This window comes from Triturus cristatus, chromosome 11, assembly GCF_964204655.1.
Source record: "Triturus cristatus chromosome 11, aTriCri1.1, whole genome shotgun sequence".
NCBI classification, from domain to species: domain Eukaryota; kingdom Metazoa; phylum Chordata; class Amphibia; order Caudata; family Salamandridae; genus Triturus; species Triturus cristatus.
Genome location: NC_140594.1, coordinates 1043216102 through 1043234443, shown reverse-complemented (window position 1 = coordinate 1043234443; position 18342 = coordinate 1043216102). Strand labels below are relative to the sequence as shown.

Genomic DNA, 18342 nt, shown 5'->3' with positions numbered 1-18342 from the left:
AAAACTTGACTTTCAGGAACAGGCACAGTGCAGAGGGGGCGATCTCGTTATTGAACGCGTACACTAAATCAACAATGGCTGTGGTGTGTGTGTGTTTAGAATCAGATCTATAAAGGAGCAACACACGGGGGTGCTGTGGCGGGGGAGCTACTGATGTAGGTTTAGGAGAAGCCCAGGTTTTAAGTGCGATGAAAAAACTGGGGGGGGGGGTAGGGGGTGTTGGTCTCTCAAAGGGGCATGGCCAATGTAATTAAGGGCGTGGCTTTACACAAAAACTGACCTTAGCACAGTGTGCAGCCCGTCTGCTATTTTGGTGCTTTTGTCGTTGCACCCCGATATAGAATGCAACAGGTAACGTTTCACCTACAACAAGCAACGACTATTGGCTTTATCAATTGTGGTTAGTTGCATAAGAAAAATAAGAGACAACTATGGCTTTGTTGTATATAATATTGTAAATGCCTCTGTGTTTTGTGGGATAGATTGTCTGGGTAACGGATAGAGCCGCAGACCTTGGAGCTAGGGAAGCAGGTTGAAGCCTCGGGTCGGTTCAACATGCTACGATTCAGAAAACGAACATGTTCTTAGGTAATGTAACTAGTGCACATAGAAAGAGCTCCGATACCTTCAGGTCAAGTTCGAGCTATATAAAACCAAAAAACAAAGTTCTGGAATGAGGAGACTGTTAAAGAACTATAATGAGTCTCTTTGAAAGCAGTGAAGGGTGGCATTGCTGCAGAGTTACGAAGGTTTGTTTCACCCTGAGTGGAGGGCAACAATGGAGAGCCTGATGGGGACCAGTCCCAGCACCTACTTCTCAGAGTTGCCCATGCTGAGCAACTATGTCTTAATCCATTAAACGTGACGAGCTTCGGTACAACAAGCATCTAGGCCTTGTGAGGGGGAAGGTGTGGCATTGCAGTCTGGGAGCAAAAAGCAACATATGGGGAGCAGAGCCGAGCTGTACTGACCTTGCCGTTGCCGGGTAGCGCTTGTGAAAATCGCTCTTAAGTAAAACAAGCATTTACAATGTAATGGTCTCGGCATTGGTAAAGTTAGAGCTATTGGCATTGCTCACGACATTATTTTAGTTTTTTTTTTTTTTTTTAAACATTTAAAGAAACGGCATTGTCATGAGCAATGCCAATAGCTCTAACTTTAACAATGCCGAGACCGTTGCATTGTAAATCAGACTGTCACCCAATGCCAGCCAAATGGGAAATGATGTAGCATTTTGTGGATGTAAAACGCATCACTTTGGAGAGCTATTGAGTGTCGTTGAAATGCACAGCCAAAACAAATGTAAAGAGATGTTGGGTTTACTACTTGGTCTTCTTCCATGTACACCTACATTATTTTTGTACCACAAGGTTTCTCACGAAAAGAATGACAGCTCTGTCAACTGGGTTTACTAAGAGCAGATTATAATTTACTATTATAAAAATAGTTCCTACTGAGTAACGGCAACGAACAGCAACATATTATTAGAAGACTACAGTATCTAACAGGTAATAATTAAGGTGGTATAGCCAACACAATCTTTAGGACTTCAAGCAATTTCATAAGTGAGAAAATAAGTTAAAAAAATATGCACGTTATATCGAAGAGGCAAGTTATTCTACAGTATGCACATTTTAAACGTTTAGATGTAAATCCTATCAAGTACTGATGTTACTCAAATGTTGTGAACTAAATGTTCCTGTGGTAATTTTTTTTTTTAAAGCGCCTGTACTAGTCAACAAGAAACTCTTAAGATCTGTCCTGATCCCCTATGCCAATAAAAGTTATTAGTGTTGATAAATATCAATTTCTGACTTGGGGCAGTTACAACATACTTTAAATACTTTACATTGTGTATAAGCCGCCGTTTTGTTTCTGTATTTATGTCTAACGGAAGTCAGAGCGTCTTTCAAAGTAATATCGTTGCCCAAAGTATTCCACAAAATAATTTTCGAAATTCACCACAAAAATGAAACGCTGAGAGAAAAATAAAGGTGAAAGTTGTATGTTTTATACACTGTGCCTCGGAAACTCCTCATTAACATTCTGTCACCTACCGGGAAGAGTGCCTGCAAACCCGGACTGGTTTGTATCTGTTGCTGATAAGTAGAGCGCGCTCGCCTGTGATTGGAACCAGGGATTAGCATCAGGTGACCGGGAGTTAAGAGGGCACCCATGGTAGGAGTAAAGGGCGGTGATAACCCAGTCTCACAACCAAAGGAAGCAAATACTAGAGCAGCGTAGTTGTACCATCGCATTAAACAACTAGTACAGTGCCCCTGATGAGGGAGTTGGGTGAAGATTGGCGAAGGGCAGGATCATAACCTGTGAAGGACAGTAAACCAAACCTTGGAAATCAGACACAAACTAAAAATATAACCAACAGGACCAAAAATGCCCTAAAAATATGCACCACAAAGCCCCCCCCCCCCCCCCCCCAAATCTAAAAAAAAAAAATCACCAGGAGACAAGCCAAAGGGGACAACACACCACGCACCACAAAGCGGGTGAGGCAATGCTCATTTGGCCAGACGCTCCCAAAGGAGCAGCATCTCTAAAGAGACAGTCCCCTAAGTAGCAACAACTAAGGACTGAAGGCCTTCAACCACTAAACCATATAGATACCCACAACAGCAATTAACACCCTAAAATACAGAGAGACAGATACACGCCCAATGTAAACGTCCCAAAGCACAGAACATCCAGAAGTCAGCACTAAATTGAGTATAGCTCCGCCCACAGGGTGGAACTTCCCCACGGACTGCACCCCTCAACCACCACCTCTTGTGGCATCCCAAGACCCCTGCCAGCCTCACCTTGCGCACGCCTTTATAGATATAGAAGTAGAGCTCACGGCCCACATTGAAGCAGACCCGGTCCCCGTTGCCAGACTGGTCGTTGACATTGACGAAGGAAACCTTGACTGGGTTGGAGCCTTGCGAATTAAAAGGCACCCGGTTGGGACGGCTGTACTCGGAGTGGCACAGCAGCTTGTAGAGGCCTTCTCGGGTGGTGAACTGGGTCTTAATCTCGTTCATCTCCTTCCCTCCTCCCTCCGCCGCCATCTTGGGGAGCAGCATTCATCCTGCCCTATGCCCAACACTAACACAGCGCACGCGCAGATCTACTTTGCTTCACTGGTCAATTCTATCAAGGCATGGAAAGGGAAAGGGGACACTGATGCGTAGCTCAAAAGCTAAAAGCATTTTAATAACAAGACTTTAAGGTGAAAAAACACACGGGGATACTACAGCCTGCATGGGTAAGTTTCGAATAAACTACCTTGACTGACTCGTGGAGAGCTCCTGCTTTCCACAACAAGTAAAGAGGAACAAGCCGAGGGCACCGGAAGACACCACCGCCTTTCTCCGAGGCAGAGCAGAAGTGCCTCGGAGAAAGGCAGCGGCATTTTCGGATTCGGGGCGTGTTTGTCTTTTCTCTCCTCCAGCCATTGGCTGGAGGAGAGAATGAGACTTCTTGCAAAAAACACGCCCCCGATCCGAAAAGGACGGGGCCTAATCGGAATGACTGACCTCTTCTCCAATGGCTGGCCAGCATTCAAGAGGCCAGCCAATGGAGAACAGGGGAGAAGAGGGGCGGGTTCAAGCCCCTCTTCTCCAAGTCATTAAATCTCGGAGCTAGACTGCGCAAGCGCAGCCTTCGCAGCAGAGACCTAAAAAAGGATCCCAAAAATAGTGCCCGACAATGCCGGCTACGCAAGCTGAAAAGTAGTTGAGCAAAGCGCTCGTAGAGGGCTAAACACCGGAAAAGGCATGCTCTTCACGAAAGTGAAGGACAACAAATGGAGCGAAGGTGGTGCCAGCAAATGGCTATATTGGTGGACTGCAAGCGCAGATGTGAATACAGCATGTCTCGGTTCAAGACAGAACATGCGCGCCTTCTAGAGCCCAGACCTAAAAAGGTAAGGGGGCACACCTTAGGACTCCTTTGCGTTTGTGAGGAAACAAGTTTAGGGGGAGTAAGCAGGGTTTTAATGGAGCGGTTGTCAAAACGATTGAATGTTTTTTTTTCTTTATTTGTAAAGCAGCTCCATATCCTGTAAAGAAATCAGGCCCAATGGAAGGGAGTTGCATTTTGCAACTAACCTGCACACTTAGGGCCAGATGTACAACCATCAGGGTTTGCGACTCGCAAATTGCGATTTTCAGCAACTTGCGAGGCGTAAAACCGGATGCGGAACAGACAAGACGGAAGTCCTCATCCTGGGCTCCTCGCCCTCCGCCTGGGACGACTCCTGGTGGCCCCCCGCCCTGGGCACCGCACCCAAACCGACAGACCACGCACGCAACCTGGGCTTCATCCTGGACTCCTCCCTCTCCATGACCAGACAAGTCAACGCCGTCTCCTCGTCCTGTTTCAACATCCTGCGCATGCTACGGAAGATCTTCCGGTGAATCCCCACCGAGACCAGGAAGACGGTCACCCAGGCCCTCGTCACCAGCCGACTGGACTACGGCAACGCCCTCTACGCCAGAACCACCGCCAAGCTCCAGACTCATCCTCGACATCCACCGAAGCAGCCACATCTCCGGACATTTGAGAGACCTGCACTGGCTCCCCGTCAACAAGAGAATCACCTTCCGTCTCCTCACCCACGCACACAAAGCCCTACACGACCAAGGCTCGAGCTACCTCAACAACCGCCTCAACTTCTACGCTCCCAAACGCCATCTCCGATCAACCAGTCACACCCTCGCCGCCGTCCCCTGCATCCGAAGAGCGACAACAGGAGGAAGGTCCTTCTCCTACCTGCCCGCCAAGACCTGGAACTCCCTCCCTCCCGACCTGCGCCTGACCCATGACCACCTCTCCTTCAGGAAGAAGCTCAAGACCTGGCTGTTCGAGCAGTAGCGCCCCCCCCCCCCCCCTCCCCAAGCGCCTTGAGACCCTCCGGGTGAGTAGTGCGCTTTATAAATGTCTTTGATTGATTGATTGATGTGCAACAGTGTCTCAGACACTGCTTGCGATTCCCAAATGGGTCGCAAGGGAGCTGCCTCATTAATATTCATGCGGCAGGTCGCAAATTGCGAAACATGGGAATGGCCGGCATTCACAGGGATGGGGGCCTGCTGGGGTCAGCAGACCATCATGTATGCAACTGCTTTTTAAATAAAGCATTTTTTTTAAAATGCTGCTTATTTCTCTTAAAGGAAAACATGACGCTTGTCACAAATCAAGTTCTCTTTTAATTTTCTCAGAGGGGCATTGGTCTGTGGGACCACTACCTGCTCTGAAAAAGTGTTGGCGCCCCAATTCACAAAGGGGAAGGGTTGCTTTGAGGACCCCTCCCCATTTGCAAATTGCTCACCAATTCACAAAGGGGAAGGGTTGCTTTGAGGACCCCTCCCCATTTGCAAATTGCTCACCACCAATTTTGAAATTGGTGGTAAACTGCAAATGTTGTGCGACCGCATTCACGGTCGCAAAACATTCCTACATACCAGTGCGACACGCTATTAGGAAGGGAAGCCCTTGGCACGCCCCTTCCTAACAGCAATTCGCAAACCCTATTTTGGGAGTAAGTAAAAGCCTAGCAACTCGCAAAATACTGTTGGTACATTTGAAAATGTATTTTACCTGTTGCAAACGGTTCAAAGGGAGTGTTGCAAATGGGCATGGACAAAAAAAAAATTGAATTTGAAAGCCGAGTTAGCAAAATCACAGGAACAGCAAAATAATGCTTTCCTTCCCAATATAAAAGTATGGAAAAAGTGTACGGATGACATTCTGATCGTATGGGAAGGTGAAGACACGAGGGGAATTAGTTCTGGAAATTGGCTTATACCCAGAATTCACCTATTCCATGAGTCACACAGGACTGGTGTTTAGACTCAAACATCAGAGCAGATGATGGTAAACTGAAAACAACACATGAAAAACACAGAGCAGAACTGTCTGTTACAGTAGGACAGCTTCCATCCCCGTCATTTAAGGAAAATCTCCCTTTCCGACAGTTTTTAACACCAAGGCATGAATGTACTGATCTTCAAGACTGGAAGACACCGGCAGCTATCCAGGCCACTAAATTAAAGGACAGGAAGTATCCAAATAAGGTGGTTCAGAAAGCTATGAAGCAGGCTTGAAAAATAACAGCGATGCTCTCTTGATCACATCCCGCAGAGAAAGGCAGAAGAGCGCCTGATCTGCATCACAATATTCAAAGTCACATCAGATAATATCAGCAAAATAATCAATAAATATTGGAAGATTCTGTACAAAGGCACCCTTAACCTACGTAAACCTATATTTTTACACGAGGGAGGAAGAAGCCTCAGGGACTCACTAGTCCAGACGAGACCACTGAAGCAGGCAGGCTCAGAAAGACAGAAGGGGCCGTCCCAAGAGTAGTGGGGCGCTACCCATGTGAAAGATGCAACATCTGCCCCTTGACTAAAACATCACAAACTATAAATCTGGGTAACAAGCTACAGTTGGAATTGAGACACTTCATGAATTGCAATACCCCAAGGGTGGTATATATGATCACATTCCCCTGTGATCACCGGTACATAGGCCTGACCACATGTAAAGTCAAGACCAGGATTGAAGAACAGCGGAGCAATCTCAGATGTGGGAGGAACATGACGAAGATGTCGAAACAATTCACTGAGAAGGGACACACAGTGACGGATTTTAAATGCTTGGTCCTTGAGCATATACTTAAGACCACAAACTGCGAAAGAAGACTTCTGGAAAGAGAACAGCACTGGGTTTTCAAACTGAACACTCGTGTGGTTGTTCCCTGGGGGCAATTTACATCCGAGCCCATAGTTACCAAGCGTTTAGACACATTAACCTTTTCAATATTCTTTTTTCATCAAAATTGCTTTTTGTTTTTCGATTTGTTATCTCACACAATGCCCACCATTCGGTGAGTATTGCAAGGTGCAGTTCAACCCTCCCCCCCCCCCCCCCCCCTCCTTCAAATTCTTTGAATTTTTGAAACAGCCTTTGGTATTTTCTAGTAGTATGTACTGAGATATCACAGTAATTAACGTGCTGATTAACAACTAATAGTGTGAATGTATATCAGTGATCTTAATCATGAATACATAAGAAAAGGAATTTGAAACCAAATTCAGCATGTTCATGGTCCCCGACCACACACTGTTATCATACTTACTTCAGACGTGCCATTAAACTTCTTCCCATCAACGACTTATCGATAAGTCTTTAATGCCTTGGTTGTCTGTCAGAGATATTGCTTGCTTCCACTTAGATTTTCCCCTCGCCCAGCACTTTTCATAAAAGAGCAAACACTGGCAAAATCAATAGGTTTCCCTATGCGAGAGCTATTGGTTTTGGCAATCTGTATTAGCCTTGTTGTACAACAGTGTGGCTGCTGCTCAGCATGGCTAGGTTATTGGCATGGAGTGGATAGGGTATACTAGAGGGGGGGTAGAGTGGAGTAAAGTGGGGTGGGGTATAGTGGAGTGGGGCGAGGGGCGCAGAGTGGAGGGGTGTACTGTGTCTTGGTGTGGCGCAGAGTGAAGTGGCATGTCGTGAAGTGTCGCAGAATGAAGTGTCGCAGAATGGAGTGTCAGGGCGTAAGGTGCATGGTGTGGCGGCGCACTCCCATTACAGACAACACATGCTCAAATGGAATGACCACTGTATTTGCACAGACATACAGTTTTACTGTGCGCACACGATAATGTGTAGAATGTCATCACCTAGTCTATTGATATGTTTTGATTGTATTCAAATATTTGTTTTGACCACACTTCATAATTAGAAAAAAAAATGTGCTTCATTTGCACTTTCCTAATTCTGATATATTCTGAAATATGAGCACAATTCATTTTTGTTGTGTGCTAAGGAAAAATAACATCCTACAGCATCTCTGCCCAATCTAGTATGCGGACTCCATCAACCCTTAAGAGTAGAACCGAATGTAGTAGCACCAACATGTCATGGAAACATTGCTTAAGGACACAGATCAGTAATCTGCACAGAACTTCAGGACTATGGGAACTAAATTTGAGGGTAGGAGTCCTATTTACCGAGGGTAGGCAGAAAGTTTTCCAACATAAAAAAATTATATTAACTGATAATTGTCAATTTTGAACTTAAATGTGTATGACCCTGGTTAGATGGGCAATACTCCTTGCATAATTACTTTCCAAAAAATTAAGTTAAAAAGGCATAAAGATTTTTAACAAATACACGGAATCTAAAATATCCAAGTGGTATTCTCCCATTCACACTTCTCTACTTCAAGACCAGTCGAGGCAATGAATGGCTTTGGGATTAGAGTGGAAGATGTCACAGAAGGGCTTCTACAAAACTTTCCTAAAAAATTTGGGACTTGCGGAATTAGATTAAAAGTCATCATTCGATCCCTGCTTTTTGAAGTGTGGTAACCAAAGGCCATTTTCAGATTTTACAGGACTCAGCCCACAGTCGACTAAATGGAAAACGATCCAACAGCTCTGATGCTAGTTAAACTTGGATCCTACCAGTCATCAAGTTTCTGAAAATAGGTTCTAAATACAAATATTCACTCACAACTTTTAGGATTTCTTTTCTATGAAAGCAGTCTTCGTTGGCCCCTGGATTGTACACCTAAAGAAATGTGCAGTCATAAATCATTTTCCACAGATTACTTTTTCAGGATACAAAAGTCGAGGGTTGACTGGATACAATCAGCAATATTAACTACCCGAGCAAGTACTCCCCTAAGTGTTCAGTGAGGAGACTGTTAAAGAGTAGAGAAGAATAAAGACGCCATTAGGACTCCAAGAGCTAGAAAAGCTCTACGTGATCATTGCTATTTGCGATAGTAAATTTAGAAATGGATAATTGCTAATGCGCTTTCACCACTCCATTTAGGGACGTGGGAATAGCATCTGTTTAATTTGCATGAACTATGAAAGCCATAAACATTTTATAAGTTACAATTTTACAATTCGCAGTCTTAAAGCTACAATACTGGCAAAAGTCAAACAGATATGGTCATTTTCTTCCCTGTAACAAATGTCTGCTGTTAATCTGCCTTGCCCGGGTCTGATGAGGTTTAGACACCCACACCCACCATATTGTGAAAAGGACATTCTAGGCATTTGTATGTGAAGAAGATTTCTATTGAAGACTGGAGCTGCAGAGATCGAAATATAGCAATGCAATAAATCCATCTTCTTTCACTGGACTTTTTGGTGGGGGGGGCTTTATCCGACCTCCTCTCACCCCGGAGCGCAACCCAAACCTGACCATAGCCAAGCATCTGGCCCCATTTAAACTCCAGCCAAAGGCGGGTAATGCATAGCACTGGTCTGTGACTCAAATTAATGAAAAATGCCTACAGTAAGCCTAAATGAATGAAATGCACCACTTTAAACTGCATTAGGATATTCTGCTAGTAGCATGAAAAAGTACCAGACGGATATTACTCGAATAAAACGTATAATGGCAAATCGAGCTGCCCAAGTAACCTGAAAGCAATTATGTACCCTTATATACCATAATCTTTCAGTTAGCCAATGACTGCATGTCCGCGTCTATGTGAAAGGTTTTGCAGAGTCTCTCTGCCTTATTAACAAGAGAGCCATCCTCTGTCCTCTCACGGAAGAACCGAATGATGTGGCTTGCGACAGGTAGGCTTGACACAACAAAATACCCTAGAGGCATAATAAAAGAACAGAAGATTAGAATCCTATTTTTTGTCAAGTAGGTTTTAAGCATTAATTTGGAAAAGGCATGTACAGTAGTTATTTTCGGTCTTCAGCATTCTACGTAGCCAGTTCCATCAGTACGTCAATATGATAAACCAAATACCACAGTTCGTGAGCTGGAATTAAAGGCTGCTGCTGATGACTGCACATGGAGTTTGTCGCATTAAACGCCTTGAGAAAGGAGTCGGATTAAGACAATGCCACTCGCTGCATCTCACTTTCAATTTCAGAGGCCCTGCACATTATTGCTTAGTCTGTCCTACGCACTTGTTCGTTTCAAACTAGCATTGGGGGAAAGTCTGGGGCTGCTTCAAGCCAATTTTATCCCCATGGTTTCCCTGCAGATCCCAGGTCTACATTCTGTACGTTCCAAACCACAAGGCATTCAGCTTTCAGATTTAAGAAACAGAAAAAAATCTCAGCCCACCAAATTCTGCTGACAAGTCTTTATTTTTATGTTCCTAACTTTTAGTGGAGATAAGCAACGCACCAGCGATAAAGACTGAATGGAGCAGCACTTTCTGAATGAGAACCAACTACTTGGGATCTAGAACTAAACATTTTAAAAGCATTTCTAATCACTGGTTTCTAACCCACTGCTGAATTCATCCCTCCGGCGTTGCACCCTGCAAGACTGCACAACACCTTCCACACCAGTTACCATTTCAAGTAGAACATTTGATGAAGAGTTTTACTGAGAAGCCTCAGTAGTTACCTAAGCAAGCTATTTAACGAGTATACTCAGATGAAACATGTCCTTACGCGGCTTGCCCACAAAGAGGGAGTACTAAAGACTTATTCAACTTTGGCTTTGCAAGCACAACCTAGCTGGGCTTACCTAAATACCAGCAGATCTCTGACCGCCGAGCAACAGAAGGACTGTGCATTATAGTGTCAGATACTGTACTAGATACTGGTGTGCAAGCATGAACTTCCATGTCCTGTGCATCACAAACCATGCCTTTCAAGGGTAAAATCCACTGTAGTACACTAGATCCTACAGCATCACCACCAAGCTTGTCCAATCTTTAATATTGATTTTGTTTAAAGTATGAGTGGGTAAAGCAGACTGTGGTGCTTTCTACCTATTCATCTTCAAGCTGTTCAAGATAGGATTCCATTTAGTAAAACACCTGAAGAAAATATGTTCGACCAGCACTCCCTGTTTTGTTTGCCTGCTGGCATCTTTAAGAAACACCAATATAAAAAGTAAGGTAATGTTTATTTTTATTGTCTATTAATAGTAATTTCTAGAATAGATAGTATGCACAGTAAGAAACAAAGGTACGAAGCGGTAATCACTTTAGGTGGATACATTTAGAGGCGATGGAGGTACTTGTAACTGGATAATGTAGATAAATATCAATATTATAGAACATTCTGTCATTCAAGAGCTCTAAATGTTCTCACTGGACAATGATCAACTGTTCAAATGTGTTGGCACTAATGTGAACTTATATACACTAGTTGATCGCTTTTTTTGATTTGGTTAAAAACTAAACCTTACAGTCTTAAATTACATAAATCAGTGAAGTTACATTTCTAAAACAAATGGCGTAACTTACGATGAACTATAAACAATATTGACATAAAATGACTGATCATAAAATCGCCACACAATTTCACTTTAACATTTGATCTCTTCTTTCTAGGATAAAATAAAGTTACTGCTCCATTTTAAAACTTTACAAATTCCTTACTTCATGCATAATAGAGATCATTGTAACCATATGCAATCGAAGTAACCTGTGCGTTCTAATAGTGTGTAATGTACAACAATTAAATAAAATTGGTACTAAAGCCTCTCTTACTCTTCTGTGGGCTGATTTTAAGTGGAAATACCTGTGAAAATGTTTGAATGCAGTTATGCAACAGTTCAACTGACTTTCCTGGGCCAGCAGATTTCACCAACCTTTCTTACTTACTGAAACCACAATAGATTACAGTGCAGACTGGCAGAACACCTTAACAAGCATTAGCAAAGCCAATAGGTTTCGCCTTTGGGACCCATTGGCTTTGCCAAAATATTTTTGCTGGTGCTGTACAGCATCCCCAGGTTGCTGTGCAGCATAGCCAAAGGGGGGGGGGTGGGGGGGGGGGGGGGGTACAACGAAACAGCTGTGTCATTACACATGCGCAACTACAAAAAAATAAAATGACAAAGTATTTCAAAACCATTTTTTTTTCATTTTAAGGTAAAGGGGCCAGCAGCACTGTGCTGCCTGGTCTTCCCACCCACATCAAAAATAAATAATCTAAAAGGTTTTTTTGAATTAGTGATTGTGAGGGGCAATGGAGGAATGGGTGGGACTTGCAATGGGGAGAGTGCGGGAGAGAGGAAAAGCAGCTGAGAGGAGGAGCATCATGTGGGCAGGGCAGAAGGACACAACAGAGCTTGCAACATGAAGGAGACAGCAACAGTTAGAGCTGAGCTGGGGTGGGTATTTGGTGGGCGAAAGAAGCACATGAGGGAGAGAACAGGAAACGCATTTACTCTAATTGAGTGATTAACAAAAGGAAAAAAGTATTTCCCTAAAGGTAAGAGGTTGAAGAAATAAAGCCAACCAACTAGACAGATCATAAAGAGGCTATGCTCCAGGGGAAGGAAAACACAAGCAAGACGAGGAAAGTTATCAAATAAGAAGCTAGCAAATTACAGAGACTATAAAGTGAACAAATGTCAAGCAATAGGTTGGTAATAAGCCCCTGTAAGGTCTTGGTAAGCCAACAGTAGGCTTTTTTGAACCAGATAGCTTGCACTGTCTGGCAGGCTCAACCATTAAATAGTATGCAAGGATTTACAAAATTATATGGCAAAAAGGGAAATTATGTGGCATAGTGCAGCCCTTTTTTATAGTGTTAGTTCATTATTTTGTTATTTTTTTCACATGGTAATACTGCCTGGGCAAATGTTTCACCTCATTAGTATCAGTTTAACAAATAACTACAGAAATAAGCAACTTAAACATGACTGGTTAAACTCTGCCAAGGGTTTCCACTGCACATGAACATGTTGCCACGTTTTTTTTTAGTAACTTTCGATCCATGAGCTACAAACATTATTTTGTTAAAATATTCTGACTATACATCAGATGGTGGAATATGTGGCCAATATGAAAAATTCATAATTATGTGTGGGGAGGGGGGGGGGGCGCAGCTGCAGAATTCCAGTGGCAATGACTATAAGCGATTGGCGCAATTAACAACAAAACGTATACACACTTGGGCACTTCACTGATAAACGTTTGGGAAGTCCGATTCAAATAACCCACACCACTGCAAGTAACGTCCAACGATGTAACCAAAGGATGCCACTCTTGGGGGTCTACCGACAGAACTAACAGGATAGCAGTTTAACTCCTGGGATGCTACCGCAATTTAAGCAAATGGAGTAACAAGATGCCTGGCGTCGCAGCACACGTGACTGATTGAGGTCGATCAGTGCACACCTCTTTTTTGGTCAGGGTTCGCGTTCTAGAGATGGTCGATTTAAAATACTCTTGCCCTAATAATAATTAATACTCCGATTCCATAAACAAAGCACTCATGTTTTCACCTTGGAAATATATGGTTTCCCGATATGTTCATATAAACCATTTGGTCTGCATCAAGTTGCATGTATTTAATTCGCTCACCAGTGTATTCAAAATGCACCTTTAGTAGCCGTTAACTTAACCAGAGCTTCACAAATAAATGAAAAGAGACAAGCTGGACCCTGTTGAGGGTGATCTGGCCTAAGTGGCAGACATTAACTAAATGTACACAGAGGTAGTCAATGCATCAGGCTTATCAAACTACCCAGAACATTTCAGGAAAATCACTTTTTGCAGCAGGTCTATTCGAGGGAGTAGCACCACAGGAGCGGCAAGGATCATGTAAAAAGAGGCTGACACATAAGCAGCTACAATCAAAACAATATTATATAACACAAAACGTATGCTTTCTACATAGAACATTGCACTTCCCTGTTTATATCCAAACACAGACGAGAAAACTGCCGATTTCCTATCGCCAGGACAGCCAGAATGCGAATCAACGGAACTCTGGCTGGAGCAAGCTGTCCGCTGTTCAAAAGTTCACACATAAGCGGATGTCTGCACAGCTGAACGCCCAGGCAACGATTCCCACCTTCCCACCTATGTATTACCACCACAGAGCACACCTGGAGGGCCTGCTGCCTCTCCACAGTCTACAAATCACCAGGCACATTTCGGATTAGGAGTCAGAATCAGCGACCTACCGATTAAAGCCTGGAAGAGATTACTCTGGAAGATGTTAATGACACGTTCGATGGAACCCTTGAGCTGCCCGTCTTCAGTCTGGTTCAGCTTAGACCGGTACTGCTCCAGCAGGTACAGTGCCCTCTGCGTATCTGGAAAGTAACAAACAATACTGTCATGCAAGTCTCTAAAAGGGTCACATGCGTGGATGCAGGCGAGTCCTACCCACGTGGACAAGGCGAGCATGGCCACTTCACTCTGTCTCATCAAGAACAGTTTCTCTTCAGTCTTGGACGTTCACCCGACAACCAAATGCATCCTGGACGATGTAACCTTTCTTTCTACTTAATAATTAGAGTAATGGAACTTGATGTCAATGGCCTTTGGGTGAAAATTCCAGCACATGAAACTGTCAGAGGCGACACTGAGTAAGGTGACCGCCGTAACAGATACACAAAATGTATGCAGCTCAAACCCCTCTACAGAAAATCCTCACGTTGTGGATGGAGTGTGTGAAGCCCAGGCTTGATCTTGCAGAACTCTCAAGTTTCCCAGACCCATTCCTCTGAAGGCTCCAAGACCCAGAATTCAACTTAAAAAAATGGGTTTGGTAGTCCTGTTATATACTGGAGCTACAAGACCCAAAAGGCAAAGTACAATATGGGCTGGAAAACCTACTCACATAGAACAAGTAGAATTGGGAACTCTTATTTTGTTGTTATTTAGGCTTTTTGTTCTGGTACTTGTAGCCCCGCATCTTTAGTGGAAAATGAACCCAAGAGTACCAGAATGGAGGAAAATACAACAGGAATGGGCTTGAAATTAAACATTTTGAGTTGTGTTTCACCAACACATCGCCTGTTCCATTTAAGGGTGCTAGACCTCTCTTTGGTAGCCAACACATTCAACCGTGCATTCACTTTCCTGACACCAACCCTGCAACGCCCACAGCTTTCTGAAAGGCTTAGACTGAGCATGCCCCTCGTTTGAACCCAAACACGCCCCCCTCATGTCGTGCAGCTGTGCTGTCACTTACACAACTCCTAGTGTCTGGACCCAACAAGGAGCCGTGTCAAAACGAGTCACTGAGTTAAAACAACAGCACGTCTTTCTCCCTCGGTACATTTGCAAGTCAAGTAGATTAACGTCAACAGGTCCTGGGAATTGACGTGTCATAAAACTCTGCCCAGGCGGCTCGATAGTCTCATGCTTAGTCAGCAAGAACGGTTCGCTTAATCGAAAGCATTAAACAAGGGGGGATTAAGCATGCAGGAGGCATCGTGCGGATCAATGCCCAGGGATCCCAACTAGGCGCTCCCAATCCGGAAGCGTGTTCCACAGCCCGCAGGAATGCACGGGCGCACATTGTCGCAGTATCCCTCATTCAAAGGGTCTGCCCCTCCTTAAGCAGCCACGAGTACACTCTGGCTCTCAACTTTCTTTTTTAGGGAGAGATGGCAAATGCTGATGTAGGACTGCGAAGCCTCTAAGCAGCTGTCAAGGGGCCAACAAAGGGATGGTTGAGAACTCAAAACAACAAACTACACCAGAAGTTATGGAGCCGCTGCAATCGCGCACATATGCTGCAATCAGAGATACCCAGGGAGCACGCACAACACCAGGGGGTAAACTTGTCCACTGCTTACCTTGCTTCCTGACGGGCATGTTTGCAGATCCCACAGGTCCGCTGCAACACTTTCCACAATCCCACACACCAGGATAGCTCCCGAAATGTGCAAACAGTTGCCTAGGGGATCTTTTTCCTACCACAGCTGACGAAAAAAAATGAAAAACGAAGTCTTCCGATGGGTCTGTTAGCAGAGAGACACAAACACGCCTTTTAAAAGGCAAGTCAAAGCTAAAAAATTAAAAATAACGAGGGAGAGATGTACAGTACAGAAACGAAAGCGGGTGGGGGCGGGTACAAGAGAGATTCAACCGGGTAGTAAGAGATTCACGGCTGCGAACCCTTGAGGGGAAAACCAAGTCCGTGCGCCAGCATTGCCGCAAACGCAAATCCGTGGGAGTCTTGAGTAGACTGTTGGAAAATAGTTTTTAAACAGCACCATATGACCTGCAGGAGTCAGTGGGAGGGTCCTTCCTGGGCCCGGGGGCTGCCCCCAGGGTACGGCGACCACCTGTCCAGAATATCTCTGTGCAGTCCGTTATTTGAGACTGAACTCTAGTGTCCGTTAATACTTCTTCAACGAACGTCTCCTACCCCGTACTTAAGGCGAGCAAGACCGGAGCTCGGGGCGCCCAGGTGCTCACAACCAATCAGGTAGGGGAAAACATATTTTCCCCGTGGTGCGAAAGCCTAGTGAACTTCGATTAGTTAGGAGGGTACTTGTCAAGAATGGGATTGGATGTAGGAGTTCTTCTCACTTGTTAATTGGCTGTTGAACATCGCACACTGCAGACTATCTTGTAGTTGGTTGGGAAACGCTGGCCGGTTGCTCATTGGGTGTGCTGTCAGCAGAGCGCACGTGCCACTGGTCAACAACTCCCAGCTGCACGTCCCCGCCTTCCGTTAGGGGGCGGTTGCCTGACTCTACACTACGTGCCTTTGCCTGGTCCTTCCAGGGAGTGGGCGACTCGACCTGCATGAGTTGGATCGGAACTGAGGAGTAAACTCTTGCTTTAGTCTCACTGGACCTCGGCTCTCCTGAAGCAGTTTTTTGGCGCCATCCGCCGGCGTAAGCCACCCGGTCTACAGCTGCGTCAGGAGCGTGTCCCCTGCCCCAAAAACCGTATTCAGGCCGAGCCGCCCTCCGCATAGTGGTGAGACCGTGACGTGCATAATCGTCATCCTTCCTTAAGTCCGATGAGCGGGCATGGCTCCAGAGGACAGCTATTAACGACAGTAAAGAAATATATTTTTTGTCCTGTAATTAGTACATGAATCATAGTGCTTGACGTTTCTAGCGTTGGCAAAAAAAGCGCCGATTTTGCTGTGGAAATCACCTCGTGCCAACAAGCATAGGCAACGCCAATAGGTCGTGGCTATGCGAGAGCTATTTGCTTTGCCAATGTGTTTTAGCCATATTGTACACCAGCGTGGATGTTGTTTAGTATGGCTAAAAGTTAGTGGCGAAGATGAGAGTTGTGTGCAATGTCATAGAGTGGAATTGCTAACTGTGTAGTGGCATACAGTGCTATGTATTGGAGGGGCGTAGAGTGGTTTAGAATGCAGCAGCATAGAATTAAGTGGCATAGATTTGAGTGTTGCATTTTAGAGTGCAGTGGTGTAGAGTATGGTGTCACAGAGTGATGACAGAGAGTTTAGTGTTGCAGAGTAGAATGGCAGAGAGTGCAGAGACGTAGAGTGGTGCATAGTAGAGTATAGTGTGATAGAGTAGAGTGCAGTGGTTTAGAGTAGAAAGATGCGTAGTAGAGTGCATTGGCATAGAATGCAGTAGTGCAGAGTAGATTGGTGTAGAAAGCAGTGTTGCAGAGTACAGTGGCATAGAATAGAGTGTTGTACAGTGCAGTGTAGTTGAGTATGGTGGTGCAGAGTAGATTTTGGTGGCGTAGAGTGGACTGGTGTAGAGTGTTGCAGATTATAGTGGCGTAGAGTGCTGTGCAAGTTCAGCAGTGTGAAATGCAGTGACGTAGATTAGAGTGGTGCATAGTAGAGTGCAGTGGTGTGGAGTGCTGAATAGTACAGTGGAGTGATAAAGAGTAGAGTGCATTGGCATAGACTGCAGTAGTGCAGAGTAGAGTGGCGTAGTGTGCAGTGTTGCAGAGTAGAGTGCTGTGGCATTTAGAGTGTTGTAGAGTAGAGTGGCGTACATTGCAGTAGAGTTGAGTACGTTGCTGCAAAGTAGAGTGCAGTGGCGTAAAGTGGACTGGTGTAGAGTCCATTGGCTTATAGTATTGCAGAATATAGTGACGTACAGTACTGTGCCATAGAGTTCAGCGGTGTAGAATGCAGTGACATAGATTAGAGTACAGTGGTGCCGACGAGAGTGGCATGGAGTGCAATGACGTAGAGTGGTGTGGAGTGGCATAGAATGAAGTGCTGCAGAGTGTAGTGGTGTAGAGAGCAGTGATGTAGAGGGGCATAGAGTGTATTGGCATAGAGTGCAGAGTAGAGTTCAGTGTTGGAGAGTAGAGTGCAGTGGCATAGAGTGGATTTTCTCAGAGTAGAGTGAAGTGGGTTAGCGTGGAGTGGTGCAGGGTAGAGTGCATTGGCATAGAGTAAAGGGGGTAGTGTGTTAACGCATAGAGTAAAGCGGCATGCAGTGCGTTGATGTAGAATAGCTTGGAGTCGCGTAGAGTGCAGGCACATAGTGTGGAGTGGTGCAGAGTAGTGTGCATTCGCGTAGAGTGCAGTGGTTTCCAAGTTGTGTAGAGTAGATTGGGATGGCCTAGACTGGAGTAGCAATGAGTGCAGTGGTGTAGAGTTCAGTGCCTTAGAGTGCATTGGC

General features: G+C 44.9%; 1 protein-coding gene across 11 annotated transcripts in view; it reads right to left on the bottom strand.

Annotated features, from left to right (window-relative positions):
- The window catches only part of DLG1 (discs large MAGUK scaffold protein 1), a 1320486-nt gene extending 1304279 nt beyond the window's left edge, over nt 1-16207 (bottom strand). For 8 of the 11 annotated variants that reach the window (XM_085635285.1, XM_085635287.1, XM_085635288.1 and 5 more), the window contains exons 1-2: nt 15559-16205; nt 13933-14064 (exon numbers count right to left, since the gene is read on the bottom strand). In XM_085635285.1, the coding sequence (XP_085491411.1) occupies nt 13933-14064; nt 15559-15577 (151 nt within the window). In that variant the 5' untranslated portion in view covers nt 15578-16205. Of the gene's footprint in view, nt 1-13932; nt 14065-15558 lie in introns of all 11 variants that reach the window. The other 3 variants (XM_085635286.1, XM_085635289.1, XM_085635299.1) reach the window with 1 other exon arrangement.
- Nucleotides 16208-18342: the final 2135 nt, after the last annotated feature.